The 19750-nt window shown below is 37.8% G+C and overlaps 1 protein-coding gene across 1 annotated transcript; it reads right to left on the reverse strand.

The window, feature by feature from the left end:
* Nucleotides 1-664: 664 nt before the first annotated feature.
* Nucleotides 665-2446, reverse strand: MC4R (melanocortin 4 receptor). The gene has a single exon (XM_008541962.2). The coding sequence runs from the start codon at nucleotides 2022-2024 to the stop codon at nucleotides 1026-1028; it is 999 nt and encodes a 332-aa protein (XP_008540184.1). The 5' UTR covers nucleotides 2025-2446; the 3' UTR covers nucleotides 665-1025.
* Between the last annotated feature and the right edge of the window lie 17304 nt (nucleotides 2447-19750).

The raw sequence follows: 19750 nt of genomic DNA on the forward strand, positions 1-19750 counted from the left end.
TAAAAATATTTGTGCTATAGATTTGGTTTTTAAAGTTAAAATCCTTGATAATGAATCCTTCAACTCCAGTTCAAAAAATAAGCAATAAGTAAACAGCAATCACTTGCACGTGGAAAATGAAGGAGCTGATTACTGAGCGTGTGGTTCTTTAGAGAGTGGAAGCTGGATCTCACAGAGCAGCACCACTGTTTCTGGACACTTCAGCAGATGCTGGTCCCTGGTTAAAGGGGCAGAAAGACCTTACTCTCTGTTTTTATTAATGATGGCTGGAAACAGTTGGGTATCAGGAAGTTTAGCTTGCCATGTTGACTTAGGTTCTCCAGAGCACTTTAGTCCCCCTAGCTGCTATTCTGTAACCCGAAACTGAACTGCCTGCATGGAATATCAGACTGTTTGCTTGGGCAAATTAATCTGTCTGTCTTTGAGAAACACATAGAGTTTTCTGACTCAAAATCCACCTTTTTCCCAGTAGCTATTTTTCTTTCAACAGGAGCTTCATTTCTACTTCTGCACAGGGAGAATGAACAAGTTTTATTAAATCACTTGAAATTTCAGCTGATTTTCTTAAAGATTAAGCATCTGTTCTTCAAAATTTCCCCCTTAAATGCTAGAATCAAGTGCTTACACTTTAATGTTCTGTACTGTAATGTAAGAAACCGTTTATTAGAATATATTTAATGAGGCTGTGATTTCCATGTTACTAAAACAAGCAAAGTGTCAAATCTTTATGAATAACAAGAAAGAGACATTGTTGAGCTTTTAATAAAGACCTTTTTCTTTTTTGTAAATCCATAGTGCCTATAACCTATAACAGGGATTAACATTTTACAGGCAAAAAGTAGCATGACATTAAAAACATACAGACACTGGGCATTTTTTCATATCATAAACTTAAATTTATGCAATAGATGTTCTCAACGAGTGCCCTACACAGAAGGAAAAGCTGTTGCTGATGCACGCTGTTCAGGTTGTATAAGAATGAAAGAGTCTCTTATGCATGTTTTTAGCATCTCCTCTGTCCCCATTTAGTATCTGCTAGACAAATCACAAAGGCCTCCCAGAGGGTAGCAACAGATGATCTCTTTGAAGGTTTTCCTCAGTTCTTGGCTCCGGAGTGCATAGATCAGAGGATCGATGATGGAATTACACATGATCAGTATGAGATACAAGTTAAAGTGAGACATGAAGCACACACAGTATGGATTCTGGGGACAAGAGATGTAGAATATTAAGTGGAGGAAGAATGGGGCCCAGCAGACCACAAAGACTCCAATCAATATGGTCAAGGTGATCGCCCCCTTCATGTTGGCACCTTGGCGGATGGTGCCAGTGCCTGGGAGGACAGCGATCCTCTTAATGTGAAGTCTGGCCATGAGGAACATGTGGACATAGAGAGAAGCCATGAGAGCCAGCATGGTGAAGAACATGGTGATGAGGCAGATGATGACAGCACTACTATCTGAGTAAATGATGAACAAAATGCCCGAAACCGTGCAAGCTGCCCAGATGCAACTTATGATGATCCCGACCCGCTTAACCGTCATAATGTTATGATACTGGAGAGCATAAAAGATAGTAAAATACCTGTCCACTGCAATTGAAAGCAGGCTGCAAATTGATGCAAGTAAGGAGCTACAGATCACTGAGTCAATGACATTATCAATATTCACCGTGAAACTCTGTGCGTCCGTATCTGTACTGTTTAACAGGGTGATGACAATGGTTTCTGATCCATTTGAAACGCTCACCAACATGTCAGCCACAGCCAGGCTACAGATGAAAAAGTACATGGGTGAATGCAGATTCTTGTTCTTGGCTATTGCCACAATCACCAGAATATTCTCCAACAAGCTGATGACACCCAGAGTCACAAACACCTCAGGAGAGACAAAAAGTTGCTCGTAGCACCCTCCATCAGAGTAGCCTTTTCCAAGGGACTCACTGGCATTGCTGTGCAGTCCGTAGGTGCTGCGGTTCCAGAAGTGGAGAGAAGTGTGCATTCCATGGCGGTGAGTAGAGTCCATCCTGTGCCAAGTGGATTCAAATCCCTTCTGAGCTGATTCAGCCTCCTGGGTCAGGTAGCCACAGTGATTTTCTCCACGTCTGTATCTGGCTGAAAGTTATGAGGCTAAAATTGGCATGCCTGTGGTGAGCACATGTCACATGCTGTGAAGCTCGAAATGGAGTTCTTAGTCTCTTTCAGGTGTTGTTCTGATCACCAGCACTTTAAAATCTTAGGCTTCAAAATGCTCATTCTCAGTCGAAAGAGTCTGCTCTTTGCTTTTTTGTTCTCTCTTCTACTTTAACTTTGGTCTCATGCATTCAGGTCTTTTCAAATTAATTTTCCTAGGAGCTGCTGTGCCATTGGGAGACGAATCTGTCTGCACATGCTCACATCAGCTGCCTCTCAGAGGTGTTAGTTCCCAGCCTGAAGCATTGCTTTGAGTGTTAGTAGCTGCTGCTGATTTTATGGTGTGTGGAGGAAAAAAAATGTTCAGAGTGGCTCCTCCTCTGCTTCCTTCTGACCAATCAAAGCGCAGTGGAAGTCTGCGAGACAAGGAGGATGTTCCAGAGATACAAATTGCAGGGCAACACTGATTCAGATGCAGAAGCTGTGGAATCGGGAAGCAAGCAGAATGAGAGAGACTGAATTTCCCTTTTCAAGTTTTCAAGGAAAAAACTTGGTCCGGAGAGGACATTTTTTGATATCACAATGAGCCATCTTGAGGCATCCAGGTTTATTCCTGCTTAAAAGAGAGACACGTGTGTATGTATGTGTGTGTGTGTGTGTTCTTGAAACAGATTCACTACCTTTTTGGCCAGGATATTGAATTTATTTATCCTTTCGATTTCTTTGAATTAAGAATCCAGGCAGTAATGCTTCAATTTAAAATACCTGAAACCCGGGGAGAATATTTGGTAAAAGAGGTAGACTAGGCTATGGATGGGAGCTCTATGTGAGTAGCTACAATTTCTCACAGGGTTCAAGAAGGGGCTCATTCCTTACGTGATAATATCTGATATTTCTCCCTTGCAGATTCTGTTATCATAGCTGGAAAAGTTTTATTTTCATTCACAATGTTTAAAAACCATATAGCATTAATGTAAACTATATTTACTCTGAACTCAGAAAGAAAAAGATGAATAATTAGACAGCACTCAGTTTGTTAACCTTTATTGAGATATAATTGATATACAAAAGATCTACTTATTTGATGTATACATTTTAATGAGTTTGGGCGTATGCATATACCATCATCACAATCAAGGTGCTAAACGTATTCATCACCTTCAAAAATTTGTGTGTTGTTTTGTTTTTGGTTTTGTTTTGAGGAAGATTAGCCCTGAGCTAACATCCACTGCCAAGTCTTCCTCTTTTTGCTGAGGAAGAATCCCCCTGAGCTACCATCCGTGCCCATCTTCCTCTACTTCATATGTGGGATGCCTGCCACCCGATGGCTTGATAAGCATGAACCCGTGAACCCGGGGCTCCTGGAGCAGAGCACGTGAACTTCACTGCTACGGCACCGGACCTGCCCCCATTTGTGTTCTTTTTTGTTTTGTTTTCTTTTTTTTGTGGTCAGAATATTTAACATAAGATCTATCCTCTTAACGTATTTTAAAGTGCAAATACCATATTGTTAACTATGGGCACTATGTTGTACAATAGATCTCTAGAACTTATTCATCTGTGAAACTGAAGCTTTATACCCATCAGGCAACAATTCCTTGACAGTGGTCTTGGCAGTGATTTCTTGGATTTGACAACAAAATCACAGGCAACAAAACCAAAAATAGACAAGTGAGATTACATCAAACTAAAAAGCTTCTGAACAGCAAAGGAAATAACCAACAGAGTAAAAAAGCAACCTGCAGAATGGGAGAAAATATTTGCAAACCATCAATCTGATAAGAGGTTAATATCTAAAATATGTAAGAATCTCCTACAACTGAATAGCAAACAAAACCAAACAAATCTGATTTAAAAATGGGAAAAGGACTTGAATAGACATTTCTCCAAAGAAGACATACGCGTGGCCACCAGGGACAAGAAGAGGGGTCCAGAATCACTAATCATCAGGGAAATGCAGATCAAAGCCACAATGAGATATCACCTCACTCCTGTTAGGATGAGTATTATGAAGCAAAACAACAACAAAGATAACAAGTGTTGGTGAAGATGTGGAGAAATTGGAACTCAGTTTTGTTTGTCTTTTTTAAGGCAACCAATCTACCTCCACAACAGAAGGCTTTGTAAATTAAATCCACATGTATCTTGGCAACTTTACTTGTTCAAGCCAAGACAAGCGGATGCTAGTTATTTATCAGTTTCTGAATGTTTTACTTAAGCTACGTTTGGAAGATTGCGGCAAAGTTACTTTTCAAATCAATTAAACTTCAGGTTATGAAAGTGTATATAGCATCTTTTTCTTGCCAGGACTATTTTTGGTTTTAGCTCTCTGTATAGTTTGTGGCTACTAATAACAGGGACAATAAAAGAGAAGTATTTCAGGGTTAAAGTCCTCAATTATTTATTATTTGGTGACAGAGACAATGCTGAGTATTATTCCTGAGCATTGAGCTAAATTTACTTCTTCTGTCCATCTCTGGAATTGGGTGGGGCCTTAGGACTGAATTCTAGCTAATGGAATGTGGGTGGAAGTGATGTGCATTATGTTCTCTCCCTCACGATTCTACATGTTTTCTCTCCTATTAGTCTTTGAAGACTCATGTTATCGATGGCAGAGCCATATTGTGAAAGGAGCCTGAACAACTGCACAGAACAGAACTCACATGTCCAGCTCCCTCCACCCCGTAGCCCACCAACTACACTGAACTGTGGTGTGAGCAAGCATCATATATTACTGGGTTAAGCTGCTGAAATATTGGTGTTCATCTATCAGAGCAGCTAACATTAATTACCTTGATTTCAAACTTTTTAATGGAGCTATTTACAAGCAGAAAACCTGTAATATGTGCAAATCCTTTCTTTTCCCTGTTTTGGACTTGTGTGTGTAGTGAATTACCTAAGAAATAAACAATAGCGAAGAAATGTCTTGGCTTGTTTAAGCATCAGATAGTCAACTCTATAATTTTCCTGAGTCAACTCTTGACTTTGTGCTGCTCCCTACTTCTCTTGTGGCATAATTGTTCCATTTGCTTAAACTTAACATTCAGAGTATCTTTGACTTGTCCATCTTTCTCAAAAATCCCTACATGCAATCACTTGTAAAATACCTTCACTCCTACCAGTGTGTCTGACTCCTATTTCTCCTTACCAAACTCGCTTCACACTGTTCTCTTTCACGGAAACTTCATTGCAGTCAAACTTGCATACCATACCCCATGCAGACTAGAGATTTTCCCGTGAGTTTACACTATTCTCTCTGTTGGAATGCTCTTCCCTATATTTGTGAATGCACAATCATCCTTGTTTTGTAAAACTTATTAATAGGTATATTATATGAAATAATTATATAATAGGTAGAATTAGTAATTGAAAACAGAACTCCTTTTCTTTTAGCTTTTTTGCGAAAAAGGAATTTTATTTATAGACGTTATAGTCATACCGAAATCCCAGAAAACCATATACATTTAAAATCTCAAATTTAATTATTTGGTGTAGATTTATAAAAGCTTGATTGTGTGGTTAATCACGCTGAAAAGGTGACATTTTGTCATCTCCAAGGAAGCATTTTAATTGTCTGTCATAATTTAGTTCACTATGAGCTAGAAGAAACACAACCAGCAATGTGAGACATGTTAATGGTACTGTTGAAAATTTATTGCAGATTTCTTTTTTTAATACACACAAAATTGAGTTAGATCATAATATATTTCTCTTATGAGCAAAATCCTTGCTTTACATTTTATAACAATAAATATGAAACATTACTAAAAAGAAGCGTTTATCAAACTGTTTTGCATGGAATAATATTTTTATGAGATGTTAATGTTTTTTCTTCTACAGAATAAAAGGGAAAGTTCCAAGGTCAAATAACTTTGGAAAATATTGCAAAGTCACTGCCTTCTGGAAGTTTCAGAGTTTACATTACCATATAAAGTTCCTGAAATTTCTTACTAGAAAACAATTCAGTATCGCTTAATCCACTTATTTCCTAGACTTATTTGAGTAAACAATCTACCTTCTCCCACTTGTGTTTTGCAAGTACCTACTACACTCAGTTCTGCTCTGATGCTTGTTTTGAAAATGCAGATTTGCTCCAAATTTGATTGATACATCAGGGAGCATTTTGAGCATAATGCAAATTTTGTGTTTGTTTTTGCACAATTCTTACAGAAGCAATAAGTGAATTTGGAAAACTGCACCCAGCTGAACTGAGACACCTGAGGGTGCACAGAACAGACACACTTCCTTTACCAGCTGCCTCAGATCCCTGCATGTGTTTTGAAGCATGACTCTCCACATCTGGTGTTAGAACTTCTTGTGAGATTTCAGATAACCCTCCCTCTACCACTTCTGAATAGCTCACAAGCTGCACCCCTTCTGCGGCTCACCTCCTCAAGCAAACGGCGCGCAGGTCTTTTTCTAGCTAAGCAGCCATACTTGTTGTAGGTTTAAGTATTTTTAACTATTAAATATGTGTAAAACTCTTCTACTGTTTTTATTAGGTTTCTATCTTTTTTTAAAAATGTGTCACTTGACGAAGTTTGAGTGTTGTATGTCTAAACACATTTTTTCCCGTAAGCCCTAGTTGTTGTTGTTTTGCATGACTTTGCATAGCACACTGATCTTTAGATTACGTATATCACATTATAGCAGAACTGAAGGTAACGTGATTTGAATATACAGTTTGGGAAACATTCACATAGACCAATTGCTCTGACGACAAAATTCTCCCTTATTTAAAACTGTTTAATGCACCATATGCACCACGAAGTGGAATCCTTGGTTGTAAAAGTGTATGTCCTACGTCTATAGGCTGATGTTTACATGTCATCCAGGTTACATAACTGCTGTCTCTATATAGAATAGTCCCAGCAAAATGCATTCCCAATTTATGTGCTATATATATATGTCATTATTTTAGGGAATAGCGTGTACAGACATTACCTGAAGCTGTTTTCGTTACTTTAAATCCACAGAGGTTAAAGAGTCTATGACCAGCACCAACGCACTGTGACAATGATAATTATATATGCAACCTGTAAACTTTTTTGAGATATAAATAAAAATAATAATGTATAAAATTTTTCCAATAATTATTGTAGATTATTAATGATTAGATAATGATGTACTTAATGTAAACATTTTATTGTGTTATAAAGTAAAAAAATTTTCTTGTTCAGATTATGATATTTATCATATATTTTAAGAGTTCTCTAAATAATATTATATGGATAATAATACATTTTGTAGGTGTCGGCCCAGTGATGCTGCGGTTAAGTGCGCACATTCCACTTTGGCGGCCCGGGGTTTGCTGGTTCGGATCCCGGGTGCAGACATGGCACCGCTTGGCAAACCATGCCGTGGTAGGCGTCCCACATATAAAGTAGAGGAAGATGGGCACAGATGTTAGCTCAGGGCCAGTCTTCTTCAGCGAAAAGAAGAGGATTGGCAGCAGTTAGCTCAGGGCTAATCTTCCTCAAAAAATAATACGTTTTTTAGTTGAAATCTGTGTTTATTATTTTTTAATAAAAAGCAAGTATAGTTCTGCATTGTATTAATTTAAATATATCACTTATTTGTTTTCAAATATTTCATAATTAGACAACACTAAGATTGTGCAATAAATTTCATTAAAATATTTTTGTTTCTAATAAAATGTTATTAAAATTTATTATTTATAAAATTGATACTACAAAACATGAACTTGTCTCAAAATATTACAGAATTTTGCCTTTAAAAATAATCATTCTCATTTGTCTTATAGCAGTAGCCTCAGTATGGTTTTGCTACCTTTATCTTAAACCTCTTTCCCGTCCATTTACTTTTCTCCCTTCTTTCAATCCTTTTATCGACCATTCTTCTACTAAGCACACCTGCTATATTCTAGATATGGAGGCAAATAAGGCATGTGCTCTGCCATTGAGGAACTTCAGTGTGGATATCATCTAAATGGGTGGCCTTAATTGTAAGCTAGTAATTCCTATATGTTGTGACCAGTGATATAATCATAGTAGTTAGAAGTAAGCTCTGCTTCAGTTGGCCTTAACTTGTTTATTGGAGTTGTTTTACTGAGATGAGAATTGGAGGAAGATAGGATTTAGCTGAGCGAAAGAGGTGAGGAGGGCTAGAATTCAAGGTAGATGAAATAACTCCTGCAAAATCAGGTTGAGCGAAATAATATTGCAGATTTGAGGCATGGCAAATGCTTTGGCACACAAATACTTTGGGGCACACGAAGGAGAGGCATAGAAATAAGTCCGGAGATGTTAGCCAGGGATAAGTCCTCCAGGGCTTTGCAGCTCATGCCAGGGGGATTAGGACTTTACTTCCTTGGCCTCTCTGACAACACTTAAAAACCCTGAATGAGTCCCACATTCCCTTCAGGATAAAGAGCTTCCAGACTGAAGGAGTGACAGGATAAGGTTTAGGAAAAGCGTAGTGTGGAATTATGGAGGGTAAAGGTAGAGAGTTAAGATACTGTTAGATAATTACTAAGATGCTATTACAGAAGCCCAAGTAAGAGTCTGTGAAGACCTGAGGTCAGCCAGTAGCAGTTTTGCTGCAGATAAGGCTACTAATCAGTCATGAATGGAATGAGGAAGAGAAAGGAATCTTCAGCACCCTCCATTTTTTGACTTGGGTGAATGGGAAGATGTTGGTGACATTAATCAGGTAGCTACATAGATAGGTTCTCTCAACCTCCACCTGAACCTCCTTCAACTCGAGCTCAGAAAGCTGAAATCTATGTTGCCTAGAGTCCCTTGCAGCCTGCATTATGTATATGAATTAGTTTTTCCCAACTAGATATATTCTTAAGAGATTTGAAAAGCATAAGAGAGCCAGAAGTCACCTTCCCAGAGCCCTGGCAGCTGGCTGAGAGGATCTGACAGAGGTGAGCTCTGGCACTGGGGACTCCACCCTCAGGTGTCGCACCCTCTTCATGAATCAGGGAGAACAGTAGCAGCAGCAGTTTCCTGATCCGTGGATTGTAGCTCAAGTGGGGTAAAATGTGAATGAAATAAAATAGTGGAAGGTCCACAGTCATTCCAAAATTTTTGTAAGCACCTGTGTCCTGTGTTAAGCGCCTTTCTACTTGATATGCTGAGAGTCTGTCTGTTTTCTGCGCTGAATCATGATTGTTATGCCTGGCTAAGGAATGTTGAAAGAGGAATCCTTCTAAGAGACAAGATATACTTTATTTTTAAAATTTTGAATTTGAAGTGCTTTTGAGACATCTAAATGGAGATATCTATTTAGCAAAGATGAGTATAGAGCCCCAAAGAATAATCCAGTATAAAAACACATATTTTGGTTGCAACAGGTATAGGCTGTACTGGAAGCTGTAGGCTTCTACTAGGATGGGAGAAAAAAAAAGAACTATGAACAGAATCATGAGGAACACATGTATTTATGAGGCAAATGTAAGAAAAAAAATAGACAAAGGAGACTGTGTTAGTCAAATCTTATGGGAAGAAGATACCAAGATAGAATTAAGTGTGTTGAGGTTTTCCTGAGGAAATGACTGTGAGGAAAAAAGTGGGGGAGGGGGAACAAGGAAAAGCTGAAAGAAATGTCAAGTCACCATGTGAACTTGACCTTGAGTGAGGAGAGAGGGGAGAAAAGCGGGGTGGAAGCACCCTAGACCCATCGTGAAGTCTGAGGAAGGTTGGCAAAGCTATTAGGGAACTATTAAGTGAAAGCTGCCTTTCAGAAGTGTCCTGTGTCTCCCAGTGACGGACCTGACTTAGCATCCGTGCCGCACGCTGTTATTGGCTGGAGGCAGCCTGAGGGAAGTGCGATCTTGGAGCCAATGTGGCAATGGATTCCAGAGAGCAATAGCTAGGGCCCACGGTCAGTTAAGCTCACTGTAGTTGGGCATCTGCAGGCACATTTTCATGGCTGCCATGGAGCCTGAGAAGTGGTCAAAATGGTAGAAAGAGAACCAAGCAAGAGTCATTGGACTATCAAAGAACAAAGAGTTTAAAGGAGATAAAATGGGCAGCTGGTACAAATCCAGCAGAGCTGTCAAGTGAGGTCAGAATTGGCTCTCTTTTTCTGAAATCAGTGTGGTCCTTCTTGGAGTCCGTTTTGTTTACAGTATTTTTACTGAGCAAAAATTTGACATAAAAATATAAACATATAATTCCTATCAGAACAATAAATTCTCAGTAATCCTAATAACTCTAAAAATAAAATAATATACCACTAAGTCTATCCTAATAACTTTATATTTGTGTGTGTAAAAATTTTTAAGTGTATGTGTCAATTCCCTCTCTCTAAAGTAATAATTTCAAAGGTTACTGTGAGAATTAGATGAGTTAATATGTATGAAGCACTTGACTAGTGCCTTGCATAGAGTAAATGCTATATAAGTGTTAGCTATATTTATTTTATATTTTTCTAACCTAAGATTTTTTATGGCTCTATAGCCATTCTGGGGGTTGCATATTCTTTGCAGAATCCACCTCTTTTTGCACACTGTGATCACGGGAACTGTTTTTAAGGACACTTTTGGTTATGAAATTTTATTTCTTATTGGTGTAGGCACTGAAAACAATTCCTCTTTGTGCGCAAACACTCCATGATACTTCATGTATCATTGAACTTCTATTTTCAGCGCAGCAATAGTTCAGAGAGGCACTGTTTACTCACTTTATGCTCAATAACATGGAGGTTACAGTCATACACCCAAGTGGGCTCATTTGCTTACATATAAATGGAGACCTGGAAGCTTGCTACACGGTAGTAATCCAAATCTGTAGATCAATCCTCCTTTGTAAGGAACCTGATGTAGTCTTTGTACCAATGGATCATGTGGGAAACTCTTGTTCTTGCTCTTCGATGGATTTTCCTTAAATTTGGGTGTGAGAAGAGAGTAGGAGGTATTTAAAATCTTTTTTCGCCTTGATGGGAAAATAGAGAATGCCTTGTTTCATTGATCCTTCACTCATAAATTTTCTAAAAGCCTAATATTTACTTAGAGTAATAGTTTTCTATGTGTAGTAGATACAGTCTCAGAAACTTTCTTATAAATTTAACCTTCTGATTAAATTTTAATTTTTTCTGCATTGATTCTGAGTTTTAATTGCTTTTAAATTGAAAGACGCTTCTGCCATTTCCTGCCCCAACTTGTCTGTTAGTTAATCAATAATCTGTATTTAGATATTATAGGTGAGCCTCTACTTAAATAACACTAAAACACATTGGTAAGGAAGCTTGCCGTTCCTCCATTTCTGATTTTGTAAATTTGGATGTTCTTGTCTTGCGTGCCTCTGAAGGTGTTTGAGCCTTTTCCCTGCCTTTGACTACATTTGCTGAAATAGAGTTGATAGTTTTATACAATAGTACACACTAGGATCTTGGCTGTTCCCATGACTTTCAAAATAAGAGATTGCAAAAAGAACTAAATTTATTGTACCTTCGTTTATTTTATATTATAAAGAATAGAAGTAGTAATGTTATCTCCCAAAGATAGGAAAATGTCCGTAAATGACCATGAAATGTCTTGTAAAGTCAAATCCTCTAAATGGTGAGCTTTTTCATTGCCTGCGTATGAGAAGTTTTGACTCCCTAAGATGTCCTGCAGCATCTAACAGACACATCTTGAACTTTCCTTTATGAATTATTTTTGTTCAAGTTGCTTTTGCTTACGATTAGGAAGTCTTTACTAAAATTTCAAAAGTAACTAGAAGTATATATGAAGTGTCTTCTCTCATCTGAGCTCAGTAGGTGTCTGACTGCGTACTCCTTACAAGATTCCTGAGGTAGTATTGCTCCCATATCCCTTCAACCAGATTTTTGCTGGGATGAGGGGAAAAAAATAGTGGCAGACTTTGGTTTTGCAGTGAGCCATGAGGTCTTCGAAATGACCACTCATGTGTTCTTGTTTGTGAGGCAACTAGAGACCGAGCTTTGGCTGGTTACTGCCACCCACATTTTTTTCAGGCAGGCTGTTTGGTAACAAGGAAGAAGGAAATTTACCCAAGTTACCTAAGGTAAGGCTGTAAGGTGAGGCTGTATCAAGGATTGAGCTGCTGCTTTGGGAACCAACCATTACCTCTTAAATCTGTTCCAAAGCCTACATAGGGTCTTTCTCTATATTTCCCTTTTTCTTCTTCATTTTTTTTTCTATCTGGATTTCTAATCCTGAACTTCTACCTTCTATATAACCTAACTTCAGCCTGCCTTGGACCCTGCACTGCCCTAAAACTACCTGATGGAAACTTTGCATGTTCAGCGCCCACTGCTAATGGTTAAGGTCTTTCCATGCTTCAGCTCAGATTCCTGAGAGGGTGTTGGATGCCACAGCATGTCACAGGCCACAAGCCAGCAGAGAGTAGCCTGTCTTACATCAGGTGCCATCTCCAGGTTCGTCAGCTGTGACGGACACAGTGGCAAAGTGATACAAAGTAGGTTTCCACGTGCAGTAGAGTGGCGGCCTGGATAACCTCACTTCAAAGTATGCACCATGGATGATGCCCAGTACAGATGGCCTGGCCACAAACTCTGCTCTGCTGTCTGTCAATAATCGCACAGCTTGTTCAACAGCCAAGGAAAGGAAGCTTTGCCATTCTTTGGGCTACAGTTTTACACTGTTAGCAGCCTTAATCTGGAATTCCACTTTACAGTAGCAATGATAACCTGAGTGCAAGAAATTCAGGAAAAGTCGCATCACAGCAAATCATTGTCCTAGTGGCTGGGCCATTTACGTCTTCCCACCTGCTGTTTCTCTTTCTTAGGAGTTTGGTTTTGTACTATTTTAAAAATGTCTGCATACCTATAAAGATTACTACTAAGATCCCTGTCTCTTTTTATACTCTTGGATTCTATTTAGAAGAATGAGCCAAAGTGCAACAACAGATGTAAACCTGTGAAGTGTCAACTCAGAAGTGAAATAAGGCCGAGCCTCGCAGTTTGTCTTAGAATAACAGCTGTTATATCATAAAAAACTCTTCATCAAAATGGGAATTTTTAAAAATTGAGGATTTGATAATGAAATGTTCTATGTCATCTTTCACCTCAGGAAGCAATATAGTTTTGTGACAGTTATTGTAGGTTAATACCTTTTGTAACTCTTTCCAAATATCTGTTAAATTGTTAGGAGAATATGTTCTTCGGCCTAAAATGTACGTTATGAAAAGTTTCTTATAGATGAAATATTTTCTCTACAGACTCAATTAGGGTGTCTTTTGTTGGTATGTGATTTATTTGGAAAAATGGCAAATATGGCTAAAAATTGTCTGGAAAGATGAACTAAGGCCCAAGACATGTGGGCAGCATTGAATTCTGAGGGAACATGATGCAAACTTGCTTGAAATATTCTAGATATGGATTAGATCTGTCTTCCACCCACACCCAGGATAACCACCTTAAAAACATTTTTAATAAATTCTTCACTGGGTTCTCAGATATCTTTCTGTTTAATGTGTATGTATAGCCTTGAAACTGACTTGATTACTGACAAAGTAATAATGATCATAATTCTAAAGAGAACTTTCAGGTACACAGTGTCCCCCAAATTTAGTACAGTTTCAAACTATAATATCAGAAGCAGAAATGCTACAAATGTATCAAAAAATTATTTAAAAGGTTATTTAGATTTATTTTATACTTATTTATTTTGATGACTTTTGAATAAAATATTTAACTTCATTCAGTTAATATTTGCCATTTTCAAAGAGAAAGACTAAAATGAAAAATTAAAATTAAAAAATTGCAGTTAAAAGGCATTTTTTTCCTCTAAAAACAGGTAAATAGTTCATTGGTTAATATTATCTTCATTTATTAAATCATGAGATTCTATGTTTTTAGAAAAAAATGAGATTCTGAAATTAATTAGCATGATTATTCAGCCCAATTTATTAGAAAACATTTAGGTTACCATTTATTCTAATAATTTTCATCTGGTTGAAAATAAAAACATAATATAGTATCTCTTGGTATTTTTGGTTAGTTTAGTGAATTTAGGCAAAGACCCATAAAATTTAGAGAAAAATTAAGTCTTTTACAGAGAACCAAGGGGAGGGAATATGATCTCATCCATTGCAACTATCTGTCTCTCCTTAAGCCATTCACTCACTCTCTCGTTCATTCACTTATTCACTATCTAAGTGTCTATGATAGGTTGGCATTGAGCTAGTAGCTTCAGAAGAAGCTTAAGTAAATAAGTTATAGTTCTTTGATTCAAGCTGCTCTTATACTAGTGAAGCAGAAAACAAATAGACCCTAACAAAATAATGTGGAAATGGAGAGAAATAGAGACTGACACAGGGTACTAAGAAAGTACTGTGTATGGATATGTAACCCAGTCTAGGAGGGATCATGGAAGAGTGTCTCGGGAGACAACTCCTACAGCAGATGTTAACCTTTAAGCAGAAACTACTCATGTGAAAAAAGGAGAGAAAGGAATTTCAGATCCAGGGGACAACTTTAGCAATGGTACAAAAGTAAGAAACAGCATGAAATCCAAGGGCCGTGAATCACATAAGGATTATTGGAATATTTGAAATGCAGGTCAGAACGTGGTAAGGACAGAGAGAAGGTAGGTTGGCAGAAAGCTGATCATTGATGACGTTTCAGCTTTCTGAAGATGTCTAACTTTATTCTATGAAGATATAATTTAAGGTGAATTTGTTGTATGCTAGGTGAGTAAACAGAACTAAGGTATTGGTGATAGGATTGGAGATAAGAGGATGCTTCATACAAATATTAATATAATGAAATTTGCAACATGGTGATTTCTTGAATGTGAAGAGTGAGGAGAGAAAGGAGTCAGAGATGAATCCAGGTTTCTATCTTGGTCAGGTAGATGATTGGAGGTGCCAAGATGATTAATTCAGTTTTGGACATGATGAGTTTAATGTATCTATAGGTCATTCCCAAGTGGTAGAGAGGTCCATAAAGTGGGGTGAAGTCTGGAATATAGATTTGGGAGCCAGTAGAGTGGTAATTTAACACTAGAGATTGTATAATTGAAAGAACTAGCATGCAGATAATAAAAACAGGTGATGACATATTCATTTGTCTGCCAGCATGTTGACTGGGTCAAGGATATCCTGATATATGAACAAATAGTTGCAACTTATTTTGGAGACATTAAGGCAACACAGAAGATTTCCAGGTCAGTGTACAGAAGGCCAATATCATGGTGATTTATGCTCCAAATTTCCTGACGTTCAAAACACAACAATATGCCTAGAGTAAGTTGCATCATATATACTTATTTGAATTAGAAAAGACTTCAAAGTTTCACCCTAGTGTGAAAACTCAAAGGTGATCTCCAATAATCATTTTCTACCAGCTTTTTAATTTTTATATGTCTTTTAGTCCAACATAACTATTTCATGTTATGTATGTATTGCATTCACTGCCTTGATACCTTAAGTATTTGTCATTATATGCATATTTTTTTTGCCTTGATACGTTGAGTATTTATCATTATACACATATTTTGCATGTTGATATGATTATTAACTAACGAACTGAGGAAAAACCAAGTAATTCTAAACAAGTCAATGTAGTCAGTTGTGTATGGAGTTCTTATCCAAGAGAATTTCATTGAATTGTTTTAGATTTTCACATTGTATAAGATATTTTAATATATGTTGGATACTTGGACTCTTTAGTTAATAGAAAACAACTTTTATTATCCTAAAATATCACTGTTTTCTTTTTATTGTTGGGGTTACTCTCCTTTGGTTTACTAACAGCTCCTTTGGTATTGAACAAAAGACATCCTAACATTTTTTTTAGATTAGTGCCTCAAATTTAATTGTTCTTTTCAAATGTGGTAAACCCACAATCTTCCAAAGCAAGTGCATCACTCTATTTATAGATTTTCTGTCTAGTTCAATCAGTGGGATATAGTCTAACCAAGATGATTCTAACACTAGACTCAAGTCCCTCTACAAGATTAATAACAGATTTTAGCTCTCTGGCAATTAAATAATATCCTTTGGCTTCAATTGCTCCTCACACTTCTCCAGTAAACAATGCCATTCAATGTGAATTCTGTGCTCTAGGATATGACTCTCATTTACCTCTAAAGTTTTAGAACTTTAGGAACACATTACTCTGTAACTGGGTTTTGTGGCTATTCATAGCTTTCATCTTGCAGAAGTTTCCATACATAAGATTATAATATTAAGCAAGTTTTGCTCCTTTCAAAATAAAAAGAATATTGAATGTTTATGTGGCAATTAATATTTTAACCTCTACACACTCATTGGATATAAAATCACTGAAGAATTTTTTAACAGCAAAAAAGTACATGGATACTCCCTAATCATTTTCTGTTATAGCTCAATAGTCCTAGCCTTCCACTTTTCCAATACTCCATACATTTTTTTATTTATTTACAATTGAAAGGACTGAATTTCCTATGAAAATTAAACTTGGTCACAGCACACTTGATAGCTTCTCAGGAGTCTAAGTAAACTAGAACCCTCATAATCCTGTTTTGAAATATTATTTTCCATATTATAACCTTTGCCTCTGTTTGGGATCTAATAATCACTGGGCCTGGAACAGGCAACTAAAATTAACAAGGTAATGTTCTGTTTGTATGAGCATTGATGGATTCTGTCAGGATTATAGGATTTGACAGGCTCACAAATGTCTTTTTAATACCATGAGAAAGGTGAAACCAGTGCTTTTAATTCACCATTAGGGGGATACTACCATGTTTTGTGATCATAGCTTGATTTATTGCTGCATGATGAAATCTAACATTTATTAGAAATTACACTTTTTGCTAAAATTCTGTGCATTTATTCATTCGGTCTGTCAGTCAAAAAGTTAAGTACCTATATTAGTTTGCTTGGGCTGCCATAACAAAGTCAAGTAGACTGGGAGGCTGAAACAACAGAAAGTTATTTTCTCACAATTCTGGAGGCTGGAAGTCTGCATTCAAGGCGTTTGCAGGATTGCTTTCTTCTTAGGCCTCGCTTCCTGCTTGCAGATGGCTGTCGTCTCCCTGTGTCTCCATATGATTTTCCCTCCGTACATGTCTCTATCCAAATTTCTTCTTCTTATAAAGACACCAGTAATATTGGATTAGGACCCCGCTGATGACCTCATTTTAACTTGTGACCTACTCAAAGGCCCTATGTTCAAATATAGTCACGTTCAGACCACCTGAGGTTAGGATTTCAACATATGAATTTGGGGGGACATAGTTCAACTCATAACAGTACCTGCTCTGTATTTGACACTGGACTATCTGTTAGTACTCAAATACTCATTTCTTAATTCAGCATATGTTTAGTAAACCGGGGATTATTCTAGGTGCTGGGAATGTAGTAGAGACTAAAACAGACCGAAATCATATTCTAGTGGATAGTGTACGGAGGCTAAAAGAATCAGTAACACTCAGAACTCAACTGTTTCATTTATATTAGATTCCAAAGGCATGTAAATCAATATGGAAAGATTTTGTGAGAATTTATCAAGAAATCAATGTTTGGTTCCAATAAGAGTGGCCATCCTTGGCCTGTCGGAACCTTTGAAACTTCTTATTGACTTCTGGTGGTGTAAACTATAGTAAAATTAGTTTCGAGTCAATGTAAAATAACGTTGAAGATTAAGAAGGATACCCACGTTTTTCTATTTGTACAACTGTAAGGTGTCAGATATTTGACAGAACTTGAAAATTTAAACTGCAGCTTTTAAGAAATCACATTTCACTTAAATGTGTATTTTGTTACTGGTGACAGGTTTGAAATGACTGCTGTGAATCTACTGCTATTGTCACAGAGCCAGTATTTCTGGTTTCTTGGTTTTTTTTGGTCTGTGAAGAAATCGTTTATATATTTAATATAAAAATGCTAATAGAATAGGTGAATTTCAAGAAAAACCTCAGATGTTTGCATATGTATCTATATTTCTGTAACCCAACTTTCATTTTTTATCATGAGCTCTCATGTCCACTCATTATTGATGTACTTGAGAAGTTTTCTATAAACAAAAACAAACCAGGGATTTATTAGTCATTTTCATTTAAAACTTCAGTTGTATTCAAGGATTTTCCTTTCCTTTCTAGGGTTCTCTCCCTTCTCCTCTGTCTGGTCTTGGCTCTAAACTCCCCGCACTTATTCAGTTGGCACTCTGTGTTATGAGGGCAGCAGCAGCCTTCTTTTACGCCTCATTTGGCCTGAGGCCTATACCGACACTGGCTGCTGGTATCCCGGTCTTATCTTTTCTGAGCAGGAATAATGCTTGCAGCTCAGGCCAGCTCTGACTGGGGAGGCTGTAGCGTCCATCATGCCCCTGAGCAGCCCTCTGACATTGCGTTGCTCGGTGGGCAGATCAGGCCAGCTCCGACTGGGGAGGCTGTAGCATCCATCATGCCCCTGAGCAGCCCTCTGACGTTGCGTTGCTCGGTGGGCAGATCAGGCCAGCTCTGACTGGGGAGGCTGTAGCGTCCATCATGCCCCTGAGCAGCCCTCTGACGTTACGTTGCGTTGCTCGGTGGGCAGCTCAGGCCAGCTCTGACTGGGGAGGCTGTAGCGTCCATCATGCCCCTGAGCAGCCCTCTGACGTTGCGTTGCTCGGTGGGCAGATCAGGCCAACTTTTGACGTGGACCCTCCTCCCCTTTGTTGAGCAGCCTTCTGATGGGTAAGTCAATAGTCATTTACACCTAATCACTTTGCCTAACTGGGAACCTCCCCAGCTTTTGGACCTTTTTTCCTCATTCCAGTGATTCAATTTGTCTTTCTTTTCACTGGTCTTCTGTTCAAATAGCTTGGGAAAGGCAGGTGACGGTTGGGTGCAGAGAAGCAGAAGGACTATTAGTAAGCTCTGGAAGGGTGATGTGGCTTGTTTGAAGATTTCTGTAGAAGGTGGAATACTTGATCCTTTTCAGCCCCCTGCATTTGGTCCGTGTTCCAGAGAAGCAGGAAATGTTTTACTCAAGTCGTCTGTTTGAGAGCCTGTTTCCATATTATAGGATTTCCTTTAAGAGGCATATTTTGATATATTAAAAAGGTATGCGAGTTTGTGTCAACTCTGGAATAAATTGTTCTTTCAGGAGAAACATAATGTTCTTTTGATCAGAGTGAGAGGCAAAGTCTTTTGATCAGTAGTAGGTTTAAATCTCTCATCCTGCGCCAGATATGCAATATGACTTAAATGAATAAGTCAATCTACTGATCCATGATCTTATAGTTCTTCAGGTATTTATGAAGAGAGGATGAATTGGGATGAAGATTAGAAGTGATGGATAGCGCAATCATTGAAAAAGGAGCAACTCTGTTAAATTTCAAAGACTTTTTTGGTTACCAAATAGGTTTTAAGGAAAAGTCTCTTTAACTGGTGACAGTATGCTTTTATCTTATTTTGGTCAGTATACTAGGCTGTCCCTTGGTCAGAAAAATGACACAAAGAAATTTCTCCAGGGCTTATTTTCCAGAAACTGGTTTTAAGTCAATAAAATTATAGCCTAATAACATTGTCCAAGGAATATCATAGATCTTCATTGCTCAAAGGAATTCATATTCCCAGTGTGTCACGAGGACGGCAAAAATGACTTAACTGGAAAAGCACAGTCTAAGAATTTACTGCAAATTGAAAGTAAATCTACTTTCTAACCACCACAGGCATAAGCAGGAATGTTACTTGCT

Source organism: Equus przewalskii, chromosome 7, assembly GCF_037783145.1.
Source record: "Equus przewalskii isolate Varuska chromosome 7, EquPr2, whole genome shotgun sequence".
NCBI lineage: Eukaryota > Metazoa > Chordata > Mammalia > Perissodactyla > Equidae > Equus > Equus przewalskii.